The sequence below is a fragment of the Vigna umbellata genome, chromosome 2, assembly GCF_029865625.1.
Source record: "Vigna umbellata cultivar VRB3 chromosome 2, Vumbellata_1.0, whole genome shotgun sequence".
NCBI classification, from domain to species: domain Eukaryota; kingdom Viridiplantae; phylum Streptophyta; class Magnoliopsida; order Fabales; family Fabaceae; genus Vigna; species Vigna umbellata.
Window position 1 is genome coordinate 43,044,784 of NC_142166.1, and position 27,561 is coordinate 43,072,344.

The 27,561-nt window shown below is 36.4% G+C and overlaps 2 protein-coding genes across 4 annotated transcripts; both read left to right on the forward strand.

The window, feature by feature from the left end:
- The first annotated feature begins 4,861 nt into the window (after positions 1 to 4,861).
- On the forward strand, positions 4,862 to 24,071 carry ISA3 (isoamylase 3). 3 transcript variants are annotated; one of them, XR_015784373.1, is made up of 24 exons: positions 4,862 to 5,314; positions 5,420 to 5,486; positions 5,575 to 5,643; positions 6,285 to 6,442; positions 7,357 to 7,450; positions 8,625 to 8,861; positions 9,105 to 9,209; positions 9,770 to 9,874; positions 10,213 to 10,347; positions 10,489 to 10,575; positions 11,069 to 11,120; positions 12,445 to 12,508; positions 12,921 to 13,020; positions 17,228 to 17,328; positions 17,857 to 17,908; positions 18,029 to 18,091; positions 20,431 to 20,520; positions 20,598 to 20,670; positions 20,812 to 20,891; positions 21,091 to 21,195; positions 21,266 to 21,364; positions 21,495 to 21,556; positions 21,655 to 21,824; positions 23,578 to 23,618. XR_015784373.1 is itself a non-coding variant. In XM_047307557.2 (24 exons), the coding sequence occupies exons 1-24, from the start codon at positions 5,184 to 5,186 to the stop codon at positions 23,689 to 23,691; spliced, it is 2,352 nt and encodes a 783-aa protein (XP_047163513.2). In that variant the 5' UTR covers positions 4,872 to 5,183; the 3' UTR covers positions 23,692 to 24,071. The 3 variants fall into 3 exon arrangements, 2 of the variants coding, with proteins under 2 accessions (XP_047163513.2, XP_087963053.1); XM_047307557.2 differs by having other exon boundaries at positions 4,872 to 5,314; positions 21,716 to 21,824; positions 23,578 to 24,071; XM_088106927.1 differs by having other exon boundaries at positions 5,264 to 5,314; positions 5,570 to 5,643; positions 21,716 to 21,824; positions 23,578 to 24,071.
- A 2,175-nt stretch (positions 24,072 to 26,246) lies between these two features.
- Positions 26,247 to 27,105, forward strand: LOC124833159 (uncharacterized). The gene has a single exon (XM_047307561.2). The coding sequence runs from the start codon at positions 26,279 to 26,281 to the stop codon at positions 26,903 to 26,905; it is 627 nt and encodes a 208-aa protein (XP_047163517.1). The 5' UTR covers positions 26,247 to 26,278; the 3' UTR covers positions 26,906 to 27,105.
- Positions 27,106 to 27,561: the final 456 nt, after the last annotated feature.

The window sequence follows — 27,561 nt, forward strand, 5'->3', positions numbered from 1 at the left end:
ATTCACCAAATCCTTGCTCCCAACTTTCATCAGACCCTTGCTCCAAAATATCTCTTCCTATTTCCCCCCAAATCTCAACCCCTAATTTTCACTTCAGTTTCGTCCAAAGTTTAGGAACCCCTGGAAATTAATTTGCGGAGGGTAAAAACCTCTGCAAAATGGAAAATAAACCTCCACTAAATAACAGTTTTTTTGTAGTGTTTATGCCTGATGAATTTTAACAGGTATAAAAAATTGATATAAAAAGTATATTTTGCACTAGTGGTTAATCAAAAGCTCACTCTAAAATCTATAAGTATAGGTTTGAGGTAAGAAAATAGGTGATTTGCATTTACTCTACCATTGATATCTGAATTGTCAAAAGTTGAATTGACTTTGACATTTGAGTGCCTTTTGCAGGTATCTTCCGAATGGTTTGGACGAACGGTTACGAGAAAACTTAGAGTTGAGGAAAAATTGTAGGACCTTTAGATGACTTAGTGGACATTGGAAAGTTTGTGGGACCCCGAAACAAAAATTAAAAATATTTACCCTTCTTTGTTTTCCTTCTAAATATCCCTATCCTCTTTAAACATCCCTTGCATTAATGCTCTCATTAAGCCCTTTGTCTCTGCTCCCATGGTTGACCACTTTGCAACCCTTATCAACATAAAACGCCAACTCAAACAATTCATCGTCTTCCATGTAAATTTCTCCAATACACTTCATGACTTAGCCTAAGACACAAATCACCTTGAAAATAAACAAATCATCCCACCCAACACTTCACCTCTCACAAAAACCCTTTCGTTTTGACCTCCTCAACTTCAACAAATTGGATGTTATAGGATAGACTTTCAAAGTTACCCAATTTTTCGATTACCACCAAACTCCACTAGAGAAACGCAATTAGATCACATATTTTTATTTAGAGGGACCAACGCTCACTTGGTATTAATTGATGTTCAACAATGGTCTTCTCACATCATGGAAGTCGCTCCTTAGAGCTCTTGAACTTTGATTTGTCCCCCTAATGTCCCAAATGTCACTTTGTGTAAGTTGTAGCACACTTAATCTTTATATTAATACCTTTATAATCACATATTTGGATATCCCACCAATTTTTACACGAACTGTTTCACCTTAGACCTCAAATCCAGTTTATGTCGTAAGGTGTTAGTTTCCCAACCCAATGACCTTTCATAAGTGATTGCATTTGTTGTGTTACATGATTATAAACACAAACACATTTCTTATTCCTTCAATCGCTTTCCAAAGTCGTCACCACCTTTATTAACACATACATACACACTAAAACCTTTTCCCCCTTTCTTACCCATTCGCGCATAAACAATACTCATAAAGAAACACAAAAGCATAAATACAAACCCATCAAGAAATAAAAAAATTGGTTTTTTTTACAGAGGCACCCTTTTAATTTAAGTTTATCGAACAAAACTTCCCATAAACTTAAGTTCTTTCATATTTCATCCCTATCAACTTCTTGTACTTTTGAAATGACATTGTATGCAACAACTTCGTGAACATATCAATTATTTTCTCCTTACTTCCTACATGTTGAGCTTCAGGCTTCCTTCCTTCACTTTTTCCTGGATAAAGTGGAAGTGGATGTCAATGTGCTTACTCCGTTCGTGGTTGATTAAATTCTTGGCCAACTCGATTTTCAATATGTTATCTACTCGGATCACCACCTTCTTTTCTTCCATTGTCTTCAATTTGGTCAGGAGGTTCTAAGCTAGATTGCATGCCACACACTCCATAATGTTGCCACATACTCAACCTCACATGTTGATAGGGTCACAACAAGTTGTTTCTTTGAGAACCAAGTAAAAGTCGTGTTCCCCATAAAGAAGACATAACCAGTTGTGCTCTTTCGATCATCCATGTCTTCACATCAGTTACTATCTGAGTACCCATTAAGTCGATAATTATTTGACTTAGTATAAAATAGTTTGAATAACACAGTTCCCTTCGTGTGCCTTAGTATCCGTTTTAGTTCTTTACAAAGAGAATACATTGCCTCCTACATAAAGCAGTTTATGATTCCATGCTTAGCATCATGTTTGAGCTTGTTTTTGTCAAGTACCTCAGACTTCCAATTAACTTTGATACCTTCTTACATCAACTCGGTTCCCATCTCCATTTTTAGACAACTTTGTGCTGAGTTCCATAAAAGCTGAAATCGGATTGCACTTCATCATCTTTAGTATCTACCCAACATACTTCTTTTGGGACAGAAGGATACATGTTGTGTTTTGGTCCACTTCCAAACCTAGATCGTTTATCTCAAACTCCCTTTTCATGATACCTATATTGATAATCTCATACTCCTTTTCATTATCTCCTTAAACTCTTTGACTAATTTGACTTTACTTCCCATAAAGATCAGGTCATCTACATATAAGATGACAAACAATATATTTCCTTTGTACTTTTTTAAGAATAAAGTGTCTTTATACGGGGACAACATAAAATGATCTTCCAAGTGGGTTAATGAAGCTTCTTCAAAGGATGGACTCCATATGAACAACGATAGTAGCGGAAGAAAATAAAGATGAAGAAATGAAGATGTTGGTGTTGTTTGGTCTTGGTAGATGTCCTTCTAGGAGGTTAGGCCAACCATGAAGGAGAAAGTATGAAGAAGTCTAAAAGAAGACAATTTCATAAGGTATAAACTCAAGAAGAGAAGTCTTGCAATTTTGGCCAAACGACTTTACATTCAATCAAGTTCTAAGGATTACAAAAGGGTGTCTCTCCTTTTATAGATGAAGGAGAAGACCAAAGTACATGAAATATTTAGGAGCCTTTCCATCATTTAATGAGAAGCCTCATTGTTAAATCAGGAGCCTAAGCATTAAATGAGGAGCCTAAACATTAAATGAGGAGCCTAAACATTAAATGTGAGTAACCTTATACTTTGTAACTAACATAGTTAAAGCATTTAATGCAAAGGCTCCTTGCAACTAACTCCTTCCAAAAGCCATTTTTACCTATTTCTAACCCATTTTAGGTGTTACCTTCTAACTAAGGGCTAATAATGTGTTTCTTGGCCAAATACAAGACCTAAAAGTGAGCTATATTACATATTTACAAAAAGTGTTTTAAGATAAAGAAGAAGATTAAAATGTGATCCTCCATTATAGTAGAATCCTTGAAGCTCCACCTTCTTCCGTCTTCTTTGACCATGACTCTTTATGAGAGGTCCAATGTCTTATAAGGCTTAAGGGAAAGCAAGAACAAGCTTGAAAGTCCATATTCTTCTTCAAATCTCCTAGCCTTAGTTTAAGTCGATGCTCCTTTCATGGATTTCCATTTAGTTCCTAATATGGATTCTATCGAAATCCCTATGTCTTCATCGTCTTCCTTTGTAAGAAATTTATTCTTTTTCTTTTTCTCAACCCGATAGAAGTTTATAATGTGGTTGAACTTACTACATTGAGGTAGGGACATACCTTTTATGAGATTTAGCATCTCACTCACTTTTTTTTTTCTCACATGATTTCACTCTTTCTCCTTTTTTTTCTTTTTCTTTTTCTCTCAACTCGACACTCAGAGCATAAAAGCTTTGATACCACCTTGATGATACAACTACGACACACACATTTAATAATTTGACTTTTAAATTTATCGTGTTACTTTCATTTAACGATGGCTTTAAATAGTCGTGCAAATGGCCTAAGGTAGTTTACAAAAGACATAAAAATTGGAAACAAAATAACAACTACCAAGTGTAGTAATTGGTCTAGCAATACAACAAAATAAAAGATCTTAAACAATTTGCACAACCGGTATAAAAACAAAAAAAACGTGATGGACTCCAAAAACAAAATGACAACAACAATGAAAACATTAAAAACTAAATTACAAATGTACCCTCCTAATTTAAGTTTATTTAACAATCAATGTGAGAACCAATTTATTTTTCTCATTTTTTAGAACTCAGATGATACACCTGACCCAAGTGAAAAAAAGAATCAAGATCTAATAGACGACCCAAACTTAGGACTCATAAGCCTACACACATTCTTGGGCTAATGGACCCACGTACATTCTGCCGCACTATATCTATTAAAGGATATGCAATTTAAATACTCGTGGAATTTGGAATGACAATGTCTTATCAGTGTTACATGACAAATGTTAGTATCAATTGTCGTTAATGTTAAATGTTATATTCTTATATTTAACTTAGTCCTTACATTTATTTTTTGTTCAATTAAGTTTTTTTTTAAATGAAATAATGTTTTCTGTACTGAAAAAGAACTTATACTTTTTTGTATTTATGTATTTTGAAATGAAATTCTTACCAATGAAAATTTTCATGATATTAGCTTTATCATTATTATCTTTTTTTCCCCTAAAATACTAAAGAACAATATTCCTTTACTAAAAAATAGTTAAATATGTTTTTACTTTTAAAAAAATTAGAATTAATTTATCTTTTGAAATTTTGATTCAATTTAAAAAATCATAAATTTAATTTTTTTAATCAAATTTTATTAAATTTATTTAATATTTTAAACATATTTATTAGTTAATATTAAAACGGTGTCAAATAGCATTAATAATTTAAAGAGAAAAGACTAAATATATCTATATAGTTTAAAAAAACAACTAATTCTAAAATTAAAAAAATACATTTAACCCTTAAAAAATTTAAATAAATAAAATAAAAATAAATATTAAATTTTTTTTCCATCAATCAAACCTGTGTAATATTCAGAGAACCAGTTCTCCTGCATTCATTTGAGGACTGCCAGGTGTGCGGTTCCCAATCTCACCGCTAAAGTGTTTAGATGGTTTAGTAAACACAAATTTAAAGCTTACGAACCATTGGATACAACTGCATTTTTGGGCGGTTCATACATAAAACGTAGATGATCTGCATTTAGCAGTGAGAAGTGTGGTGATGAGTGAGATATTTTATACGGAAAAAGACGCATGTCCCAATAATGCAACACCGGACAGAACTCGACCGTCACGTTCTCGTCTCTATTCCCAAACTACCGTTCACGTGTCAGACATGAATTTCGCACTGCTTGCTTCCTTGCCGTGACACAAATATCCAGAGCACCACCGCTCAACCTCATTCATCGGCACAGCAACACTCCATTTCCAACTACTCATTTTCGTCTTCATCAAAATAACACAATCAGATCACGTCTTTCACTTCTCCACTCACGATGCCCCTCCAGCCATTACTCTGCGGTTCAAAAGTCGCATCTCAATCCACACTTTTCGCTTCGGTGTTTTCCGCAAGAAACAACGCCGACCGCTGTTCGTTCACCGGAAATTCGTCAGTCCGTGGCGTAAGGTACTCCGCTTTCAATTTTGCATCCACTGGTTGTAACAAGCAAGAATATTAGGTTATTACTGAGCGCAAGTGTTTTCGAGAATTGTCATTTGGTTTTATTGTTAGGCCGGTGAGGTTTATGAAGCAAGCATCGGGAAGCATAACGAAAGATGAACATGGAGTTTTTAGCGAGGTACGTTATTGTAATGCATTCTTGAAGTTCTTGGAGTGGTTTCTCATAGTTATTTTAAATTTTGATTGAAAATTTTGGCATAGGTTAGACAATGGATCGTTCCAAACACAGGACACCTAATGCTTATGGCGGTCGTGCTCAAGAAGGGGTTCTTGAGGTATTTATGTCATTAACATGCGTCACTGGCCTTAGATGAAAACTTTTATTTCGTAAATATCAGAGGCCGTGATTGTAGCACAGCTGGAATTTGTAATGCAACTTGATATTTAATGTATGGGTTTGTTTAGAGAAATTTCTTTGAAAGCTTTCTAGGTAAAAATAAAACGATTTTCTCCCAAAGCTAAAATATTGGATCTTATGCATAAGCTAATTCATAGAAATTCAGATTATTTTGAAATTATTCGTAAGCTATTTTATGTTTCCTTATCAAATTTTTCTCCTATAAATAAATGACTGCGAAAAAGTTTACTCAAATAAAATTTATGTCTATAATCTGTCAATGTGATATAAAAAAGAGCAAGGTTCACGGATAGGAAGCCTTTCCAAATTTTGATGTTAGTCTCATTACTTCTAGAAGACATTAAAAGTTCAAATTTTAATTGTAGAAGCAAATAAAGTGGGATGAACTTGATGTAAATTTGCATAGGTTTAGTAGCCAGTCTAAACAGCGCACTTTGAAAGATTTATACATCTCATAGCAAAAGTTTTTCCTGAGTAACGAATAGAGCACTTCAATTATGATAAGTGCCACCTTGCTTATCTACTTTTGAAGGACATCAATATATTTATCAATTCCAGGAAGAATCCTCCAAAGTAATAGAGAGCAGACCATCATGGAAAACTTTACCAGGCCAGGCATTTCCATTGGGTGTATCAGAAGTTGACAGTGGCATCAATTTTTCTATTTTTTCACGACATGCAACTGCTGTCACACTTTGTTTGGTCCTTCCTGAGAGGTAAATTTAAATATTCTTTATGTAAGATGAGATTAGTTCAAGCTCTAAATTATTTCATAAACCTGAGTATATATTTAAAAAATGTAGTTTGTTTAATTTTATTTTAGCTACATGTAAGCATTATTGTCATGATTGTTTAGTTTCTACTATTGACTATCATTCATGTTTCGTATACTTCCTCAAAACTGTAATACATGACGCAAGAACTTTATTAATAAAGATTCAATATCTAATTCTTTTTGAGATCAATTTTGAAAGCTTAAAGCATTTACGCTCAAGATATTAATGTGTGTCACAAGCAGTTTCACATGGTTATATTGATTGGGTTTCTTTTGGAATGACCTCATGGTACTGGAGCAACTTAAATACTGAAACTTTGGATATTGTTCATACTATACACTATCAGGTGCTTTTTTATTGTAGCTTTGGTTTATGGGTATTAAGGTTATATATCTACTATAACTATTAATTGACCCTAATGTACTAACTTAGGCTTTTAGGTGGTCCTTATTGACAAAATGGCCTTCAGTTCAATCTTTCTTGTCCTCGGTCAATTAAAGATTTAGCTCCATCTTGTTGTATAAGTCCAATTTTTGAGGATGTTCTTTTTTCATTAAGGTCCTGATAAAATTTGGAAGAGGGTGCAGACTGCTAAATCTTTCTAATATTTGGAGTTCTCTTCTGTAGCATGATTATATGTTTTATTTTTGGGTGGGGGTGGGGTGGGGGGATTAGATGAGGTGCAAATTGCAACATAAATGTTCTTTGTCTTGGTAAGATATTTTCTTGACTGCAATATTGCCTGAATTATCTAGCCATTAAACTTTATGCTTTGACTCTAGTTCTTAAAAAAAATTAAATATAGCCACAAATTTATTGGCTTCCTTTTGCTTTGCACACTTTTTCTTTTGTAGGGGAAGTATTGGCATATTGAATGGCGGCATGATAGAAATGGTATTGGATCCTGATTTGAACAAAACTGGGGACATTTGGCACATTTGTATTGAGGTATATGCTATTAGACTACCTGGACTTTGGCCTTGCCTTGGTCTTCTGCTGAAATTGTTGTTATAGATTCTGTAACAACTTCAAAAGTACAATACCTTCACAATTACCAAGTAGCTTTCAAAATTGTTTAAATAAATAATACTGTTCTGCATATTTGAGCATAAAATTTGTATATTTTTATGTAATACCTTCGTTAATTTTTGTCAGAAATGTTGGGTTGAGCAGACAAAAATCAACTTTATTGTTGTACCTGCATTTTTCTATAATATATTGTCAGTGTGGTGGGAATTGTATCTGGCATGTTTGTTTAGATAATTACATCGAATTCCCACATGAGTTACTTTACTGTGGAATGGTGATGTAGATTTTTTAAAAGTTTTAAATGTAATTGGAAGTTATGTATTAAATTTGTTGCTGTTATACCATGATGACTATGTAGATGAAAACATATATTAAAATTTCGTGTAAGCTTTTACTTACTTCCTCCTTATTTTTATATTGAAATACGCATATGTAGAATAAATTTCTTTAAGGAGGAAATACCCTGTTGAAATAGGACAACACCTGTCAACAATTTCTTTCATTGTTAAGGATCTGCTCACTTCCCCCTTTGTTATAATTTCCCATTGTCATGTCTAATAAAGATTCTGTTCCTATTAAACACCATGTCAATATACTCATAGGAAACTTGATTGATTTTTTTTTTTTCATTTAACTTGGTTGATTTTGAACTTGTGTGGTGATTATTATTAAATTTTGATTGATATTTCTTTATGCAATTGGGCACACTTCCTGGTTGAAATTTTTGCTTTTTTATTGTAAATTAACCTTGCTATAATCACATCTAACATATTCATGTTGGATCAGTTTTTGAAAATTTTCATGGTTTCATATACTAATAGGGTTAAATAATGTGGATATCTGTCATAAATAAATACATCTACATTAAACTTTTCTTATTTAACCTAGTACACATTTTAGATAACGCCATCACTTTTTTCAACGATAAGTACTCGAACCAATGGCTTTACATAAGAGTTGCACACCTGTACTGGAGAATAATAAACTTTTCTATCACTTTATCTATTTTCTTGATTTTCTTTTGACGTGACCTAGTTCTATTAGAAGTTGACTAAAATAAGCATTCAAGTATATTTACAACTTTTAATGGCAGGATCTTCCTCGAAGCAATGTTCTATACGGATATCGCATAGATGGACCTCAAGATTGGGGTAAGGGGCATCGATTTGACAGCAACATTGTGCTTGTTGATCCTTATGCAAAACTAGTTGAAGGCCGAAGATATTTTGGGGATATTAGCATGAAGTTGTCTAAGTTTCTTGGCACATATGATTTTGACAGCTTGCCTTTCGATTGGGGAGAAAATTACAAGCTTCCAAATATTTCTGAGGTATTTTCCCAGCACAAATGCCTGCCATTGCTTGTAAACGATGTTCATCACAACATTTTTGCTAGATCAAGGTGTTGTACAAGCTGATTTATGCATAACTATGTCTATAGCTAGCATTCTACCTTTGCTTTGTGTGCTATAAGACTTGATGTATGCTCTTCATTTTGACTGAGAATATATTTCTGGTTGAATGAAGTCTAATGCTTGCTTCCATTTTCATTATTTTTATTGCTGCTAATGCAGAAAGATCTTGTTCTATATGAGATGAATGTCCGTGCATTTACAATTGATGAATCTAGTGGTTTGGACAGCAAAATTCGTGGTAGCTATCTCGGTGTGATTGAAAAGGTAATATTTGTACTATAATTAAGAAAAATATGAAGCATCACTGTAACTTTTTTTGAAAGTTATATTTCCTTGCGAAGTGTTTTGCCCAAAACGTATCAAATTGTAGCAGTTTTGAACCTAATGAAATCCTTGATATGAAATCGAGTGAAGCAAGCTTTCCTTTGCCTCAAGCGTTAAAATATAAACAGCTGAGTAAAAGATGTTTTACTGACAAAAGGGGGGATTTGAATATTGGGATTATGTTACTTTCGCAATGTAATGTTGAAGTTCTGCAGCAATTTTAAACCCTTATGGAATAACATTGACTTTTTGTTAAAGGTGATATAAAGGTATCTCCTTCTCCCACCTCTAGATTGATTTGTTTCTGTTAGAAGAGTCTAAGAGGTAACTCAACTCAAATCCAAAGGATAGGATAGACTGTTCATGGAGAGCTAAGCTATATTGGGCCTATCGAAAATTTCTTTGATATGTCATATAAGAATACATGCCACAACAAATCTTTACTCAGGAAAATTTATTCTCTTTCTGTTTTTAAACTTAATTTATTGTTTGTCTAGTAGATTCCACACCTTCTAGAGCTTGGTATCAACGCAGTAGAATTGCTGCCTGTCTTTGAGTTTGATGAGTTGGAATTCCAGAGGCGTCAAAATCCCAGAGATCACATGGTAATCTAGAAAAGTATTTTTCTTTGTTTTTTGTATCAAAGTTAATATTGAAGCTCTTCCTTAGGTACTGTGTATTTCCAATAAATAAATAAATAAATAAAGGGGTTCTGCTGATTATAATTGATCTCTGAAGAAACTCAATGCATTATAACTGAATACATATTGGAAGCATAAGTTTATTTTGATATGCAGAGTTAATGTGCAAATATTAAAAGACCAACTATGTTTGGGATATGTATATTTCTTTGACCATTGAAGAAATTCTGAATATGTAACTTTGGTTTACCAAGTGGCTGCTATGTCATATATGACTAATGGTTGTATTTTTTCTTTCTAAGATTAATACATGGGGTTATTCTACAATAAATTTCTTTTCTCCTATGAGTCGCTATGCTAGTGCTGGTGGAGGATCAGTTAATGCTTCTCGAGAGTTCAAAGAGATGGTTAAAGCCTTGCATTCTTCTGGTATAGAGGTAGTGATGTTAATATTATAGTATCACAACCTTTGAGTGGAAGTCTGCTTGACATTGTTATTTTCTGGTTTTCTCTTATTTTATATTATCTCAAGTCTTATATACCTGCTGGCTCTTTCACTAAATATTATCCGTACACAGGTTATTTTGGATGTGGTCTATAATCATACTAATGAGGCTGATGATGCCAATCCTTACACTACCTCATTCCGTGGCATAGATAATAAGGTAACTTCAATTTGCAACTATTGTTTTGACAGATTGTGTTACTTGCATGTTAGGATACCTGAAGTGATGTTAACTCTTGCAGTCATCTTATGAATTGGTTAGTCCTATACACAGTCTACTTTACCTGATGAGTGGAAATAACTTCATACATCTTGTTTTTTCAGTTAACAATAATTGATAAGAACCCACAATAACATAAGTTATGTATATAGGTTGAGGTATGAAAAAGACAAGAAATAATTTAAAAGATAGATTAATTCAGTTTTCTAATAAATTTTAGGGGTATAATGACAACTTTCTCTCATTTTATAATTCTACAACAATTTAAAACTATTCCTGGGGAATTTCTCTCTCGAGTACTTTACCTGTCATTGGAAACACTATTTAGCTTTGAGGTCATCTATTCACTAACAAAATTATTCTGTGATGTTAGTTATATAGAATGTTAAAAATGATTGTTTTTTCTTAATGAAAACTTTCTTCGTTTCTGCAGGTTTATTACATGCTGGACAATAATGGGCAATTGCTAAACTTCTCTGGCTGTGGTAATTTTATATCTTGGTCTAACCATTAAGATTCTATCCTTGTAGCTTTATTCATACAAATTTACAACTTCACGCACCTATTTTTAAGTTATACTATTGAATATATATATATATATACACACACACACACACACTCACACACACACACACACATATATATATATATATATATATATTTTCTATTTTAATTTGATTAGACTTGTCAATTTGACTTGTGACCTCCTGATCAACTCCAACCCACCCTTAAAATAACCTCCTTTTTACTGACCCACTTGAAAAAGCCCCAACCCTCATATAAAGTGTGTTAGGTTCAGGATTAATGTCGATTTAGTCCACTATTGAGACTACATCAAAGGAAATAATTGACATCATAATCTTAATTTGTAATTGTTAACTGCCTTGTTGAGACATTTCAACTTTAAATGTACACAAGAAATTAGACAACAGCTCTGCTTCATGTGCTACTTTGAAAAGAAGTAATTACTGTTTTTTTTGTTATATTCATTTTGAAAAGAGAAGCAATATTTTGATTTAGTAATTTTTTTTACTGTCTTCCTATAATAAAAAATTATTAATTTTAATCTTATAAAATTGTTACGTTTTTGTGTGTGTGTGTTCCTAAATCCTTAAACTAACATTTTTATTATGCTTACTTAAAGTAGATTTAGGTCTAACTTAATCCTACAAAATCAATTTGTAAGATGAGGTTTGTATCTATTTATATACCATACTTTAATAATCTCTCTCGTCGATATAAGATCTTCAACACATTATCTCATGCTTAGGGCAGGACATACTTTAATTTGACTCTAGCTGATGGGAAATCTCTAACACTTACTCTTACAAAAATAAATATATTTTGAGAGCAAACTAACATGAGGGGCAAATACTAAGAAAAAAATGAAGAAGACAGATCATAAATATTTACAAAGTTGTGTAGATATAAAACAGTACTAGATTGCACTGTCGGGTTAGTCTATGTCAAGCCTCGGCTTACCTGTAAATTGGTCTAGGCCCAATTTTGTTAATGCTCAGTGTGGGGGACGTATCATCACTTCCACCTTCACATGACCTTTATGAAAATCTAGACACCTGAAGCTATGTAGTAGTCCTTTATTAACCTTCTGTTTGTGCAACCAGGGTTCTCTTTAATTTTATGAAAACTTCCATTATGTCGAGCTGTGCCTTCTTATTTGAGGACATTTAATATGCAATACTTTCTTTCTGTGTAATTTTTTTTTATATTTCTGTTATCACTAACATAATTTTGGTATATTGATATCAACATTAAAGCTTCTCACTTCACATGACTGTTTATCCCCAGGTAATACATTAAACTGTAACCATGCTGTGGTTATGGAGCTACTTCTTGACAGCCTAAGACACTGGTATGGACTACTTACACAACGTTATTTTTTAATTCTGAATTGTATGTCTTCGTATGACTTGATTTCTTTCATGAAAGAAAATCGGAATTAATACATAAGAATTTTAGATTTTTGGTGTCTTAAATTGATACATTTTCATGAAGATCTCCATTGTCAAAATTTCTGTCCGTTGTCCCCCTTCCCGTGATTCTATTTTACATGGCAATCAATAAAACTGGCATGTTTGCATGAGGGTCCGGTAAGGCATAACTATTGTTATTAATTAACTATTGTTATTAATTTTTTTAAATGACAGGAATCATCTTTTAGCATTGCAAATGCTATCATTTCCAAACTAACTTAAGTCATAGTTTTCATTTTAGTTCCTAGTAAGCACTGTTGTGTTTTTTAATAATAATTTGCTTTATTGTAGGGTCACCGAATATCATGTGGATGGATTTCGATTTGATCTTGCAAGTGTTCTGTGTCGAGGAATTGATGGCTCCCCCCTTAATGCCCCCCCAATTATTAGGGTAACTTATTAATTTGCATGAGATATGTTTAATGAATTCAACTGTCATTTGGTATGGTACTTATCAGTTAGTTCAACCATTGGGATGAGAGTGAGGATGAAGGTGAAGGTGAGGGGTGAGAGTTTAAGGCCAAGATTTAGGGTGAGGGTCAAGATAAGGCTTCGTGGAGAGGTCAAGGTGAGGGTTTAAGGCCAATATTTAGGGTGAGGGTCTAGGTAAGGCTTCGTGGAGAGGGTCAAGGTGAGAGTAGGGTAAAGGTTAGGATAAGAGTTCAAGGTTTAGGGAAAGAGTTGGTTTCAAATCAAAATGATGGTTAGGGTAAGGGTCAAAATTAGGGTTAGGATGATGGTCAAGGTTTAGGGTCAGGTGATGGTCAAGGTTCGGGGGTTAAGGTCAGAGTCAAAATGATGGTTAAGGTGATGGTCAGGGTTAGGGTGAAGGTTAAAGTTAGGGTTAGGGTGAAGGTTAAAGTTAGGGTTAAGGTGATGGTCAAGGTTAGGTTGATGATCCGTATTCAAGGTAAGGGTTAGGATAAAGGTTTAGGATAAAGGATAATGTTAACGTTAGGGTCAAGGTCACGGTTTAGGGTTAGGGTGATGGTTAGGATAAGGGTTAAAGTCATAACTAGAGTGATGGTTAAGGTCTAGGGTCATGGTGAGAGTTGAAGTTTAAGGTCATGGTGAGGGCCAGGGTTATGGTTGGTCAAGGTTTGGTGTGAGGTTTAGATCAAGGTTCACGGTTAGGATTAAGGTGATGGTTAGTGTTCAAGGTCAAGGTGATGGTTATTGCTCGGGGTCAAGGTGATGGTCAGGGTTTAAGGTGATGGTTAGGTTTAGGATTAGGAGGTAGATTGATGGTTAGGGTTCGAGGAGTCAGGGATAAGGTTAAGGTCTAGGGTTCAGGTTAGGGTTCAAGTAATGGTTTAGGGTGAAAGTCAAGTTAGGATGATGGTTAGGGCGGGGCAGGATGGGCCCAACCACTAGGCTCAAGGCTCAGAGCTAGGGTTCAGGGCTAGGGCTTAGACCTAGGGCTCAAGGCTCAGGCTAAGGGCTCAAAACTATAGTTAGGGCTCAAGACTTGGTTAGGGTTAGGGCTCAAGGTTAGGAGTCAAGGCTAGGGCTCAATGCTTGGGTTAGGGCATAAGACTCAGGCTAGGGCTAGGGCAAGGCTATGGCTCGGGCTAGGGTTCAAGGCTAGGGCTCAAGGCTAGGGCTCAAGGCTAGGGCTCAAGGCTAGGGCTCAAGGCTAGGGTTCAAGGCTAGGGCTCGAACTTGACTCAAGGCTAGGGCTCGAACTTGACTCAAGGCTAGGGCTCGAACTTGGACTCAAGGCTAGGGCTTGAGCTAGGGCTCAAGGCTAAGGCTCGAACTAGGACTCAAGGCTAAGGCTCAAAGCTAGGGTTAGGCTCAAGGTTAGGGGGCTAGGGGCTAGGGTTAGAGCTCGGGCTAAGGCTAGGGTTAAGGTTGGGGCTTAAGGCTGGGGCTTAAGGCTGGGGCTAACGCTTAAGGCTAAGGATAAGGCTTAAGGCTAGGGATAAGGCTCAAGGCTAGGTTAGGGCTCAAGGCTGGGGCTCAAGCCAAGGGCTAGGGCTAGGGCTCAAGTCAAGGGTTAGGGCTCAGGCTCAAACCAAGGGCTAGGCTAGGGCTTAAGGCTAGGGCTAGGGCTTAAGGATAAAGCTAGGGCTCAAGGCTAGGACTAGGGCTAGGGCTCAAGGCTAGGGGGCTAGGGCTCAAGGCTAGGGCTCAAGGCTAGGGCTAAAGGCTAGGGCTAGGGCTCAAGACTAGGGCTTTGGCTAGAGCTAGGGCTCGAGGCTGAGGGCTTGAGGTTGAGGGCTCAAGGCAAGGGCTAGGGCTTAAGGTTAGAGGGCTAAGGTTAGGGCTCAAGCCTAGGGTTCAAGGCTAGGCCTAGGGGTAGGGCAGGCTAGGGTTAGGGCTCAAGGCTAAGATTAGGCTCAAGGCTAGGTTAGAGGCTAGGGTTAATGCTCAAGGCTAGCGCTAGGGCTAGGGCTACTAGGACTCAAGGCTCAAGGCTAGGGCTTAAGGTTAAGGCTAGGACTAACGCTTAAGGCTAGGGCTATGACTAGGGCTAGGGATCAAGGCTACGGTAAGGGCTCAAGGCTCGGGCTAAAGCTAGGGTAAGGCTCAAGCTAGAGCTAGGATTAGGGCTCAAGCTAGGACTCAAGACTAGGTCTGGGGCTCAAGGGAAGGGCTAGGGCTATGGGTCAAGGCTAGGGCTAGAGCTCAAGGCTAAGGGGCTAAGGGGTAGGGCTTAATGCTAGGGCTCAATGCTAGGGCTCAAGGATAGGGGCTAGGGCTAGCTCAAGGCTAGGGCTAAGGCTAGGGTTAAGCTCAAGGCTAGGACTCAGGAGCTTAAGGCTAGGGATAAGGCTCAAGGCTAGGTAGGGCTCAAGGCTAGGGGGCTAGGGTTGAGGCTAGGGTTAAGGCTCAAGGCTAGGGCTCAAGGTTGGTACTCTAGACTAAGGCTCAAGGCCGGGTTAGGGCTCAAGACAAGGGCTAAGGCTCAAGACTAGGTCTGGCTATGGGTTAAGGCTAGGGCACAAGACTAGGGCTAGGGCTAGAAATCAAGGCTAGGGGACTAGGACTTAAGGCTAGGGGGCTATGGGGCTAGGGTTCAAGGCTAGGGCTCATGGCTAAGGCTCAAGGCTAGGACTTAAGGCTATGGCTTTGGCTAAAGCTAGGTTAGGGGTTAGGGCTTTGGCTAAAGCTAGGTTAGGGCTCGAGCTTGAGGTTCAATGCTACGGCTCAAGGCTAGGGCTTAAGGCTAGGGCTAGGACCCATGACTAAGGGTAAGGCTTAAGGTTAAGGCTTAAGGCTTGGGCTTCTGGCTAAAGCTAGGGCTAGGGTTCAAGGCTAGGCTAAGGTCAATGCTAGAGGGCTAGGTTTAGGGATCAAGGCTAGGATTGGCTAGGGCTCAAGGCTAGAGGGCTACTAGGTCTAGGGGTTGAGCTAGAACGTGTTAGGGCTCAAGACCAGGATGCAAGGCTAGGGTTAGGGCTTAAAGCTAGGGCTAGGGCCAAGGATCAACGGTAGCGGGTTAAGGCTAGGGCTAGGGTTTAAGACTAGGAGGACTTAAGGCTAGGACTCAAGGTTAGGGCTCAAGGCTAGGGCTAGGCTAGGACTTAAGGCTAGGGTTAGAGCTCAAGCCTAGGGCTAGGGCTCAAGGCTATGGCTCAAGGTTAAGGCTCAAGGCCTAGGGCTATTGCTCAAGGCTAAGGCTAGGGCTAGGGCTCTTGCTAGATCTAAGCTAGGGCTTAAGGCCGAGGCTCAAGGCTAAGACTCAAGGTTAGGGCTTAGGGCTAGGGCTCAAGGTAAGGGCTAGGACTAGGGCTCAAGGGCTCAAGGTAAGGGTTAGGGCTAGGACTCAAGGTAAAGGCTAGGGCTCAAGGGCTAGGACTCAAGGTAAAGGCTAGGGCTAAGGCTCAAGGTAAGGACTAGGGCTTGGGCTCAAGGTAAGGTTAGGGTCATATTCGAGATCAAGGTGATGGTTAGGGTTTAGGGTTCAAAGTAAGGTATATGGTCAGGTTTAGTGTGATGGTTAGAGTTTATGGTTAGGATCAAGGCTAGGGTGATAGTGAGGGGTGAGGGGTGAATTAGGGTGAATTAGGGTGAGGGGTGAGGGGTGAGGGGTGAATTAGGGTTAATTACTTGCGTGGTTAGTTAACCACGGTTAGTTAATTAGGGTTAATTATTTGCGTGATTAGTTAATCACGGTTAGTTAATTATGGTTAGATGCATTTAATGAACCTAAAAGGACAAATTGTTAGGTCTAAACTTTAGTTTGAACTCCTGGTGAAAATGAACAAGAAACATAAGTAGTAGAAAGTATAATGATAATAAGCACAGATAAGCTTTACGACTGGGCAAGACACTTTTTCTTCATTTTACCCTTCAGATCTTGAAGACCTTGGCACCACGTTGAAATTTGGGGCCATCCTAATTTGAGTTTAAAGGCAAATAGAACTGACAAAATAAAAAATTTAGAGACAACGAAAGCTTGAATTGGAGTTCATTTGGTTTTTGAATAGTTTTGGTTGATTTGGTTTTGCCTAACTTTATTAGTTTTAACCACACATGCAATTTATAGACTTGGAGACAATAATTGAATAGTGGTTTTGTCCGTCAACAAGAAAATTGAGAATTTATAATTTTTAATGTTTCAGTCAACTAATTTTTATTTACTTTTCCAGGCAATTGCTAAAGATGCAGTCTTATCAAGATGTAAAATTATTGCAGAGCCTTGGGATTGTGGAGGTCTTTATCTTGTTGGGAGTTTTCCAAATTGGGATCGGTAATTTTTTTGTTATTAATGTTTCTAATTGTAAGCAAATATAATTATCTTATGAATAGTCTTTGTTATAGTCTCCTGTACATCCGGAAGGTTGAAGATCTTACTGATTTTGGCAGCGTATAGGTTACTATTTTAATTCTTGATTTCAGTGTTTTGCTATCATGAGGCATTCATTGTTTTTTCTGCTTGCAACATTCTCACTTGCAACTTTGCACCACAAGTTATATAACATAAAATCATCACAAAAGTTACTTTGGCGGTTCTAATTCTGCCATTGAATTCCTCAAGGTGGTTGAACATGATATTGTTTGTAGCTTCATAGCATGAAATGGTCACTCTATCGTCACGTGATCTATATGTCTGTGCCAATAGTCACCATCCAAGCTGTATCAATATATTAATTTTGGTGCTGATAATGATTTCCAGGACATAATCTCTGCATAAGTACGGGAAATTATTTCTTCATGGAGAAGGTAATCTATTGTTAAAAAGAAAACACGTTCCATTAATGGTTTATGTTTGATGCAGGTGGGCTGAATGGAATGGGAAATATCGTGATGATGTACGGAAATTTATTAAGGTAATTCTAATAGTAAGAAGATGCTTAATTTAAATACATCCAGATTGTCCAATCTATCTTGATTTATGGCTTATTTGATTTGTTCCTTTTGTTGTTTCCTAAAAAAAAAACATGTTCTAGGGTGATTATGGTGTAAAGGGGAGCTTTGCTACTCGTATTGCTGGGTCTTCTGATCTTTACAGAGTAAGCTACTTATAGATATTTATGTTTGTTAACTTCGTGGGTTTGTATCATGTCAAAGACCAACTCCTTAAGTTGTTAAGTGGAGACATAGGAATGACTTTAAGCTCTAACAACTATGGAATTTAACTTTTTCGTGGTAAAATCTTAGATTAAACTACCGTAAATTATTCTAAAGACGCAGCATTTTATGATAGGATGGACCATAGACCCAAAATAAAGAAGATTAAGCAGTAAAATTATTTATAGAATATCGTTAGACATGTTCGAATATTATTTATAATATTTGGTTTATATATTTTAATTCCCTTCTAAAGTTAGATGATGAGACTTGTAGGGTCATCATTTACCATGTGTCTAGAAAGGGAATTCACAATTTCAAACAAATTAAAATGCATTGAATTTGAATTGGTTCCAATTCCAATCTATTGAATTTTTCTTTGTTTGAAGAGAGTACTTTAATTACCACGAAATACAGAAAATTATTTTAATATTAAACAGTATTTAATGATTCAAAAATATTATTTGGTGATAATTTTCAACCAATGTTAGTCAAGGCTATGTTCAGACAAAAAGTAACACTAGTTGTGTCAATAGAGAAATGACACCAGTCTTTAATAGGGAGAAAAATAATCCCACAATGTAATATAAAAGCTCATGTCAATGTCAACGAAAAGAATGTTATCTAAAATAGTCTCAGATAAATACATCATTTGATCCCTACTTTTAGGGGTTTGGTTCAAAGTAATCCTACCTATTAAAAAAGTTCAGTAAGACCCCATATTTTGTTAAAAAATGTTCAATCCGGAAAGGACCGCTCACGCTGTTAAAAACATAACGGTGCAGTGCCACTGTGGCATCTCATAAGCACGTGGCATACGTTAATAGGTGGACTTAAATGATTTTTTAATTTAAAAAAAAAGTCTCTGCCATGTCATCATCACCATCTCCAGACAAACCCTAATTTCTCTCCAAGAAACCCTAGCCGCCGCACCATCCAGCGCCGTCACCGCCATCCTCGCTGGCAGTCGTCCTCTCCAACGCAACACACGCCACCACCAAAGCTATGCGATGAGAATGCGAGAAACCCTAGGTCTCCACGGTTTGCTTGCAGGTTTGATTGTGGTTGCAGGTGGAGGCAAGCAGCGGAGTGATTAGTGGTGGAGAAGAGTGGCGATTCACGATTTGCAGCAGCTGGCAATTTGGCCGGTGGTTAGTGGTGGACGATTCCTTGGTGGAGATTGGACGGCAGTGCTGTTAGCGCGACGACGATTTGGTTGGTGCGAGGGTGAAAATGGTGAAGATTGGTGGTCGCAGCATAGCAAGGGATCGCGTTGGGTGCTGGCGCGAGAACGAAGGTGAGATGCGAAGATGATCGAGGTGCAATAGTAGGGAGAAGATGCTTTGGTGGTGGTGCGTAATGTGTTGGAGAGGACGGCTGCCGGCGAGGATGGCGGTGACGGCGCTGGATGGTGCGGCGGCTAGGGTTTCTTGGAGAGAAATTAGGGTTTGTCTGGAGATGGTGATGATGACGTGACATTTGCACCATTATGTTTTAACGGCGTGAGCGGAAAGGATCGGATTGAACATTTTTTAGCGAAATATGGGGTCTTACTAAACATTTTTAAAAGGTAGGATTACTTTGAAACAAACCCCTAAAAGTAAGGACCAAATGATGTATTAAACCTAAAAACTATAAGTTACATAGGCTGAGAGAATAGTCTTGCCAACAATCGACAGCGTCATGGCAAAGGCCAAGCCGATGACAACCCAGTTGAGGTCAAGCTGATGATGCTCTGGCTTAGGTCAAGCTGATGATGCCCTAGCCTAGGTCAAGCTAATGAAAAAAATATGAGGATAGGAGACGTGTAAATTTGAGAAATAAGTTTATAAAGAATTTCACATTCTTACTTTTTTTTAGATGGAATCTGAAATTTCATGATTTTAAATAATCAAAATACTCTTAAAAATCTTCAGAATTTCAGTTTGTATAATGCTTTTTTATTCAAGCAACATATTTTTGTCATAAAATATTTCAAATTTCCCATAAAAATTAATTATCCTCTAAAAACTCATTTTCCAAACACACTATTAGTTGTTAGTTTCTCTTAGGTTATGTAAGTATATTCCTCATTACTTATTAATCATCAATGGAACATATGAATCGACCCAAATGCACCATTCATGCCTTTTTTTTTTATTTTATATCTGTCCTACTCAGTTAGTGTATTGAAATAATGGTCTAAGATATGTTGTAGCTGATTTTTACCTTAATTTCATGAATTGTCATACTGCTGTACAAATAATTCTATAATGACGGCTTCCTTCATTTGTTCGAACAGGTGAACAAGCGAAGGCCATATCATAGTATCAACTTTGTTATTGCACACGACGGATTCACCTTGCGTGACCTTGTTTCGTACAATTTGAAGGTAATTCTTTATTCTTTTCTTCAATGTGTCATGATTCATCAAAACATTGTATATTCCCTGATTCTTGTTTTTTGTAGCACAATGAAGTCAACGGGGAAGGTGGAAATGATGGTAGCAATGATAATTTTAGTTGGAATTGTGGTTTCGAAGGTAGTTTTCAAATTGTACTTCCTTGTCTACTAAATCTATAATATTTTAGTTGGAAATGATGGTACCAATGTCTCTTTGTTGGGCAGAGATTGTAATATTTTCCTTTTGCTGAACTTTTAGTTAATTGTATTTGCTTGGCAGGGGAAACTGATGATGCTAGTGTAAGAGCTTTGCGATCACGGCAAATGAAAAACTTTCACTTGGCACTAATGATATCTCAGGTGCATATATGAAGGGGAAAATGTGCCTTTTAACCTATTTTTTTATATATACAAGCAGTTTAAATAGTTACACTGTGTTTTGATTAATTTTCCTTTTTTGAAGAAAACTTGAAGATACCAATATATGATTTTCATTTGTTTTGCATTATGCTATCACTGAAAGAGAATACTGATTTAAAATTTTGTAATGAACGACCAGGGTACACCAATGATGCTAATGGGAGATGAATATGGTCATACTCGCAATGGAAATAACAATAGTTATGGGCATGATACCGCCATAAATAATTTTTTGTGGGATCAGGCAAGTTTATTACATCCCTCTAGACCAATTAAGAAACTATTTTCTAACTCATTATCTTTCTGCTCGATAGTTGGATGCCCGGAAGAGTGATCACTTCAGGTTTTTCTCGAAGGTGATAAAGTACAGGCATGCCCATGAAGTATTCAGTCATGAAAGTTTTCTCAGTAAGGTAAAGTATCCTCTGCTTCGTTATGCTGTTGCACATGATTTATTTTTAAAGCGGTAAACATTGATGCAGGCAGTTCTATAAGAAATACATACTCTTCCATTATGCTGATGCAACAACTATTTTTTTGCAGAATGAAATAACATGGCATGAAGACAATTGGGACAATCATGACAGCAGATTTCTTGCATTCACGTAAGAATATATGTATATCTTTAATTGGGCAATGAGATAGATAAGTCAGTGCTTCTTTCTAACACTTTAATTAGTGAATGTCTATTGTTCCCTTTCAGACTTAACTGTGATGGACTTGACAGCACGTGTTTTCCCTTGTGTTTGTGCATATGCATGCAGGCTTCATGAAAGGAGCGGGGCAGATGTCTATTTGGCATTTAATGCTCACGATTACTTTATCAAAGCACTGCTGCCCACACCTCCAGAAAAGAGGAAGTGGTTCCGTGTGGTAAGATTTTCCATTTTTGTGGCATATCCAAAAATACGTTATTTTCGCTTGCATACATAATTACAATGCATAGAGGAATATTTATGGCAAGCTTACCTCTTGCCCAAATTCCCGGTACCTTTTGCTAGAAAAAGAAGTAAATTACCCTTCTCATAACGATGGCTTACTGATTGCTAGAATGATGACTTTCTTATTATTAAAAGTTACATATGGGTTAAGCATATTTGTAATCCCAATAAATATGGAATAGTTCGATTAGTCCTTCATTTAAAGAGGTTGAATCTTTATGCTCTATTCTCAAAATTGAGATTATTCAAGTTTTAGTAATAAAAAACCATCACAAGATGTGAATTGTAGATTACTGCAAGTTTAGGCGGTTTTGGATCACTACAAAATTGTGAATCATGAATTTATATTTAGAAAAACAAATATCCTTATAATGGAAAGAGAAAAGAACAATATTCCAACAAGCAAAAAGATGCATATGTCCGAGAACAATTTTAAGATTCAACAAAATCTCTTTCAAGATACATCAATTCAAAGATTAAGTCACCACCACATGATGTCATGACCATACCCACAAAAGGATAAAGCCATCACTTCTCCTTGACACAGAGCTATGCATCGACCTGCAGCATAATTTTGAACTAGTTGACAACCAGTTGCTTAAGTATGTGTCAAAACATCATTAATTAATTGACTCAGATGTTCCTTGGATGTTGGTAAAGGAATTGTCAAAACATGATTTCTCAGATATATGGCATTAGAGACAGCTGTTGAGTTTTGGGTTGGGTGGACAAATGTTAGAAGTTGTATTAACATGCCCAATCAAATACTGGATGCAAAACGTGAGTGTCCAAACTCTAGGCTGAAAAGGGACAGGAAAATACCCAAGGGTTGGGATTGGTATATTCACGATTAGATAGTTTCGCGATGAAAGTTTGTCATAAGATGGAAATAATTCTGTAGGAGTCTCGCGTCAAGGAATTGATGTTGAACTTAGATCTAGAGGTTTTTCCACGTAATAAATTAACATTTTGGTTTGAACTATTCTTTTATACGTAAGTCTTAACAACAAAGGAATAGACCCTGGAACAAGACTACCGAAAAAATATTTACCCAAAGAGTACAGAAAATCCCGTCGTACTTTTTTAAAGTTCAAAATCTTGAACGCATCAGCTTCTTCAGGCTTTAGCTTCATAGTATTTAATGAGATTGTGTGTTTTCTCATTATTGCCGATTTGAAGTTTATTATTATAGGTTGTTGATTTAATATCCATTTCTAAGAATCAGAGTGGCAAGTGCTGAAAATTTGTGACGCTTAGACACTTCTGGATAAGATCAATAAGAATTTAACATGATTATGCGCATTAATAGTTGAGGAGCAACCTTGGCTCCCAGGGAAGAAGACAAAGGTGTGGGCACAATTTGTGAGTAAGGGCGTAGCCTAGCCGAAGATTAGCGTCAAATCCAAACTTCAAAGAAAGATTAATTATTCTGAAAATGCCAAGCATTACCCTCCCCACAAAAAACACACCCACTCCTTGGATAATCTTGTTGGAAGTCTATGGTTTTGACTTGATCGAAAGAATACATCTATCAAAGTGTGATTGGATTCTATGGTTGCTAATTTATATTTCTTCTGAAGAGCAATAAGGTTTTATTTGTTGCATCAGTCCACTGTTAAATGTAATTCGATATGAGATCTTCCTCATACTTTTTTATCTAATTTGAATTATGGACGCATATGCAGGTGGACACTAATCTCAAATCACCGGACGACTTTGTTCTTGATGGTGTCCATAGCATAGGAAACACGTACAATATAGCTCCATACTCCTCGATTCTTCTTGAGGCGAAGTTTTGACTTTTGCATTAAAAGGAATAGGGGAAAAGCACTATCTGCAGTTATAGCATTAGCACTAGAAGACGAGTATGCGTAATGCATATTTGCAAAGAAAATATTACTGTATCTGCATGAAAATGTATCGTGCTTCAGCTGCAGTTCAAGAGGAACAGAGGCGTAAGAGGAACATTTAAGTCTTTCATTTCCAGAACGGAACTAGACATGGCGTTAGGTGTATTGTTTATATTGTAAATTTCGTTTGGATGGAATAAATGCCCTTTCTTTATAGAGTTGGAATAAATGTCAATAATTGATATTGAATCGTGTAACGTAATAACTCTTTTCATCGTCAATTCTTTTTGTCAAAAAGAAATATCATATGTCTCAAATTTGCATTTCAATATCTTTATTCAATTTCTTTTATAAGTTTCAAATTAAAAGTTTAATTTGGTTCTTTTTCGTAGGAAATAATTTAGAACGTCTTTTGTATTGATTTATTTAATTAAGTTGCAAATAGTAAAATTTAATTAAAGATCAATTTATAATTAATGATTATTTTACAATTTAGAATATTATAGAGATTTATTAATTGAAGTCTTATGGTTACTTTAACCCCTATTTTATATGGGAATTTTATAGGTCGAAACTTTTGCAATCCACTTATTTGATAAATCAATTAAAAGAAATTTACTTTAAAAGTGAACTGGAATTGATCAATGGACTATAATTAAATTGACAACTTTATCAATAATATAACTATCTTTATCTTTTTTTACATTGGTTGTCTTGATCTATTTAATTGAATTTTGCTAATTTTAGATGGGTAAAATATAATCTTAGAAACTAATGTTACCATTATCTTTTAAGAGTAAAAAAGTAAAAGGTTAAACCCCATGTGGGTTTTTTCCAGTTTGATCTCTGTTTTTTTAAAATCCCCAATCTTGTTGAGATTGGAAGTAAACGTAACATTCTCATATCTTTGTACCTGGAATATATTATTAAAAAGAAAATTCTGAAAATTGAAACTCAAAGGTTCATCGTCTTCCTTAGACATCGAGCCATCTTTTCGCGTTTGGAATCGGGGTTGAAATTGGGTTTCCTGATTGTTGCGATTTTGGATGTTCTCTAAAATCTTTTTTGCAGTTTTGGGTCTCACGAATTGGGGGTTAGGGTGAATTCTCTTTTAGGTGCTTTATTCTTGTTTTCTCAAATTGCGTTTTGGGGTCAGAGTTATGCTTCTTGTGTTCTTGATCTCGTAAGTTTCATTTGAGTTGATGATTGAGATTTTGGGATTATGGCTTTCAGGTTCTGTTTTGGAATTGGGGTTCCTCTTTTGAGATAACAACAATTATTCCATATGTTAAAGCACGATTTGGAGAAGCCAAGCGATGGCTCAAGACCGTTGGAATGTTAAGCACATGGAAGAAAGAGGTCTAAGATGGATCGAGACCGGTGTTGCCAGGGGGAACAACAACATCAATTGGGACAACGAAACCACCAGGGGGAACATCGACGACTTGCAGTGGGTGGTGTTTGAATGACAATGAGGGAGGTTGATGAAGATGTTTGCGAACGGGTGGAGAAATCGAACTCGGGACGGCGTTGCGATTCGCATTCAAGGGTTCTGCTGGAGAAGATGAAGATGGTTGCTGGAATGCTATAAATTGATTGCGTGACGGCGGCACAAGGTGGTCTTGCGCCGGTGACGCTGGTGTTAGGTGATGGCGAGGTTGCGGCAAGACGGCAGGGCGGCTGACGGCGGCCTAGGATTGCCCATGGTGCTGACTGCGGCACAAGCACATTCCTCTCAGCATGCCACGTTTATAAGCCAAATTAACGGCAGAGACTCAATTGATTCAAATTAGCCCATTTTAGGACTTAATTGGAGATTTTTAAAAAATGGAAATCAAACTAAGAAAAATTCACATAAATAAAGACAACTAAAAGGAGTTAACCAAAGTAAAAATTAAGTGTTATAATTTATAATCGACTATATTTTTTATTATTTTCCACCGGTTTTCTCTCGCTGTTCTCAGTAATTTTTTTTTCAAAGTTTTGATTCTATAACTTATTTTATAATAATAATAATAATAATAATAATAATAATAATAATAATAATAATAATAATATAATAAGGTGAGTGTTCGTTACGTTGTTAGTATCTGACTAGAAGTTGAAACGATCAATTAAAATGCTAATACAACAAATTAGTTTCTTATAAATATTGTTTTGCTGTATTACTAAATTTTTTATTTAAATTCTCTTCTTTTTTTATTTTAAAATAATGGAGTTGTTAGTGATGCAATAGTAAATAACAATAACAGCAGTAAATATTTGATGACAGAAAAACAACAATTAATATAATTAAAGATATAACTTTATTTTACAATAAAATTTGAGAAGTTCGAAGTCATCTGTCCCGTTTTAGCGTTAGAAATATGGAAACGTATATTTAAAAAAACCGTAGGGAGGAGTATTTCTGGAAATTCACAAAATTCGACCGTTGGAAAAATTCAAAAATCCTCATCAATACACCCTTTTTATATACAACTATTCGTTTCAGAATACGAACCCAATCTCTCTCTCTCTCTCTCTCTGCAACGCTCCAATGGCTAAAATTAACGACGAACAACAACAGAGCACAACGAGATCATCGATCATGGAGTGGAAGCACATGCACCCACTTCACCAAATCGCTGAAACACCGACGCACAAGCTCCTCCTGAAGCAGTGGCTTAAAGAAGAGGAACTCATCAATACCCGCATAGCTCTGAAGGAGACTCAAATAGATTCTACGCGCAAAGAGATCACCACACTCTACATCTTCTTCTTCCTCTTCCACTCCACCACTCTCATGCTCCTCTTCAACTCTTCACAATCATCACCGTCTTCTTCCTGTCACAAGTCATGGTTCCCTTCACTTTGCTCTCTGCTATTCTCTCTCGGAATCATGTGGGCCCTGCGCTACAAAAGCGCTGTGGAGGCTCACATGGAGAGGATGCTGCTGCGGGAGAAGGAGGACAAAGGGTTGCTGGGTAAGTGCGTGGAGGAGTTGAAGAAGAAAGGGTTGGAGTTTGATTTGATGAAGGAGGTGGATGCTTTGAGGAGAGCCAAGAGTTTGAGGGTGGAGACCAAAGATGTTAGGAAATGGTCTTCAAGGGACTTTGTTTTCTTGTTTTTCTTCTCCATGGCTTGCTTCTCTCTTGTTCTCACAAGGATCATCTTGTGCAGTTAGGAAGTGGGATTAGTACAAATTTATGTTCTAAATTTTTTAATCCTTTGGTTTTGGTTAAGATCTTTGCTATCTGTCACCTATTATTACCATTACCATTATTGCAAGGGGGCAGTTGCAGAATGTACTGTTCTGCTTTTAAATGTGTAATTTGGGCATACTATATATTGAACTTGTGGAATAAAGTTATAATTTAGTTTCAATTCTGATCATGATTGCTAGGGATGGAAGGTGAAATGTGATGCAAATGCTGTTTTTGATTCACAGCAAATTATACAAGTGAGTTTGTGATTTTTATGTTACCCAATTATTGCAACGGTAGCCAATATTTTAAGTATACTGTTATAGATCTTGTTTCAGCGTTAGCTGATTGGGAAAGATATGATTGAATTTTGTTTGGATCAAGTAGCACAAAGATGCTGTCGAGTGGATGCTCCATACAGATTCATTGCTTTGAATAAAGAAGATAGAAAAAAGTGAAAAAAAAAAAGAGATAACCAACCTTTGTGTAGTTTGATTTTAAAAAAATGATTTGTGAAGTTGAAGGACAGTAATTGTCTTAAAAAGAATAACCACCTGATGTATAATTTGAGCTGGTTGATGGCCATTTGTTTATGCCAGAGAACTGCAGTATCCAACCACAGAACTTTTTCATAAAC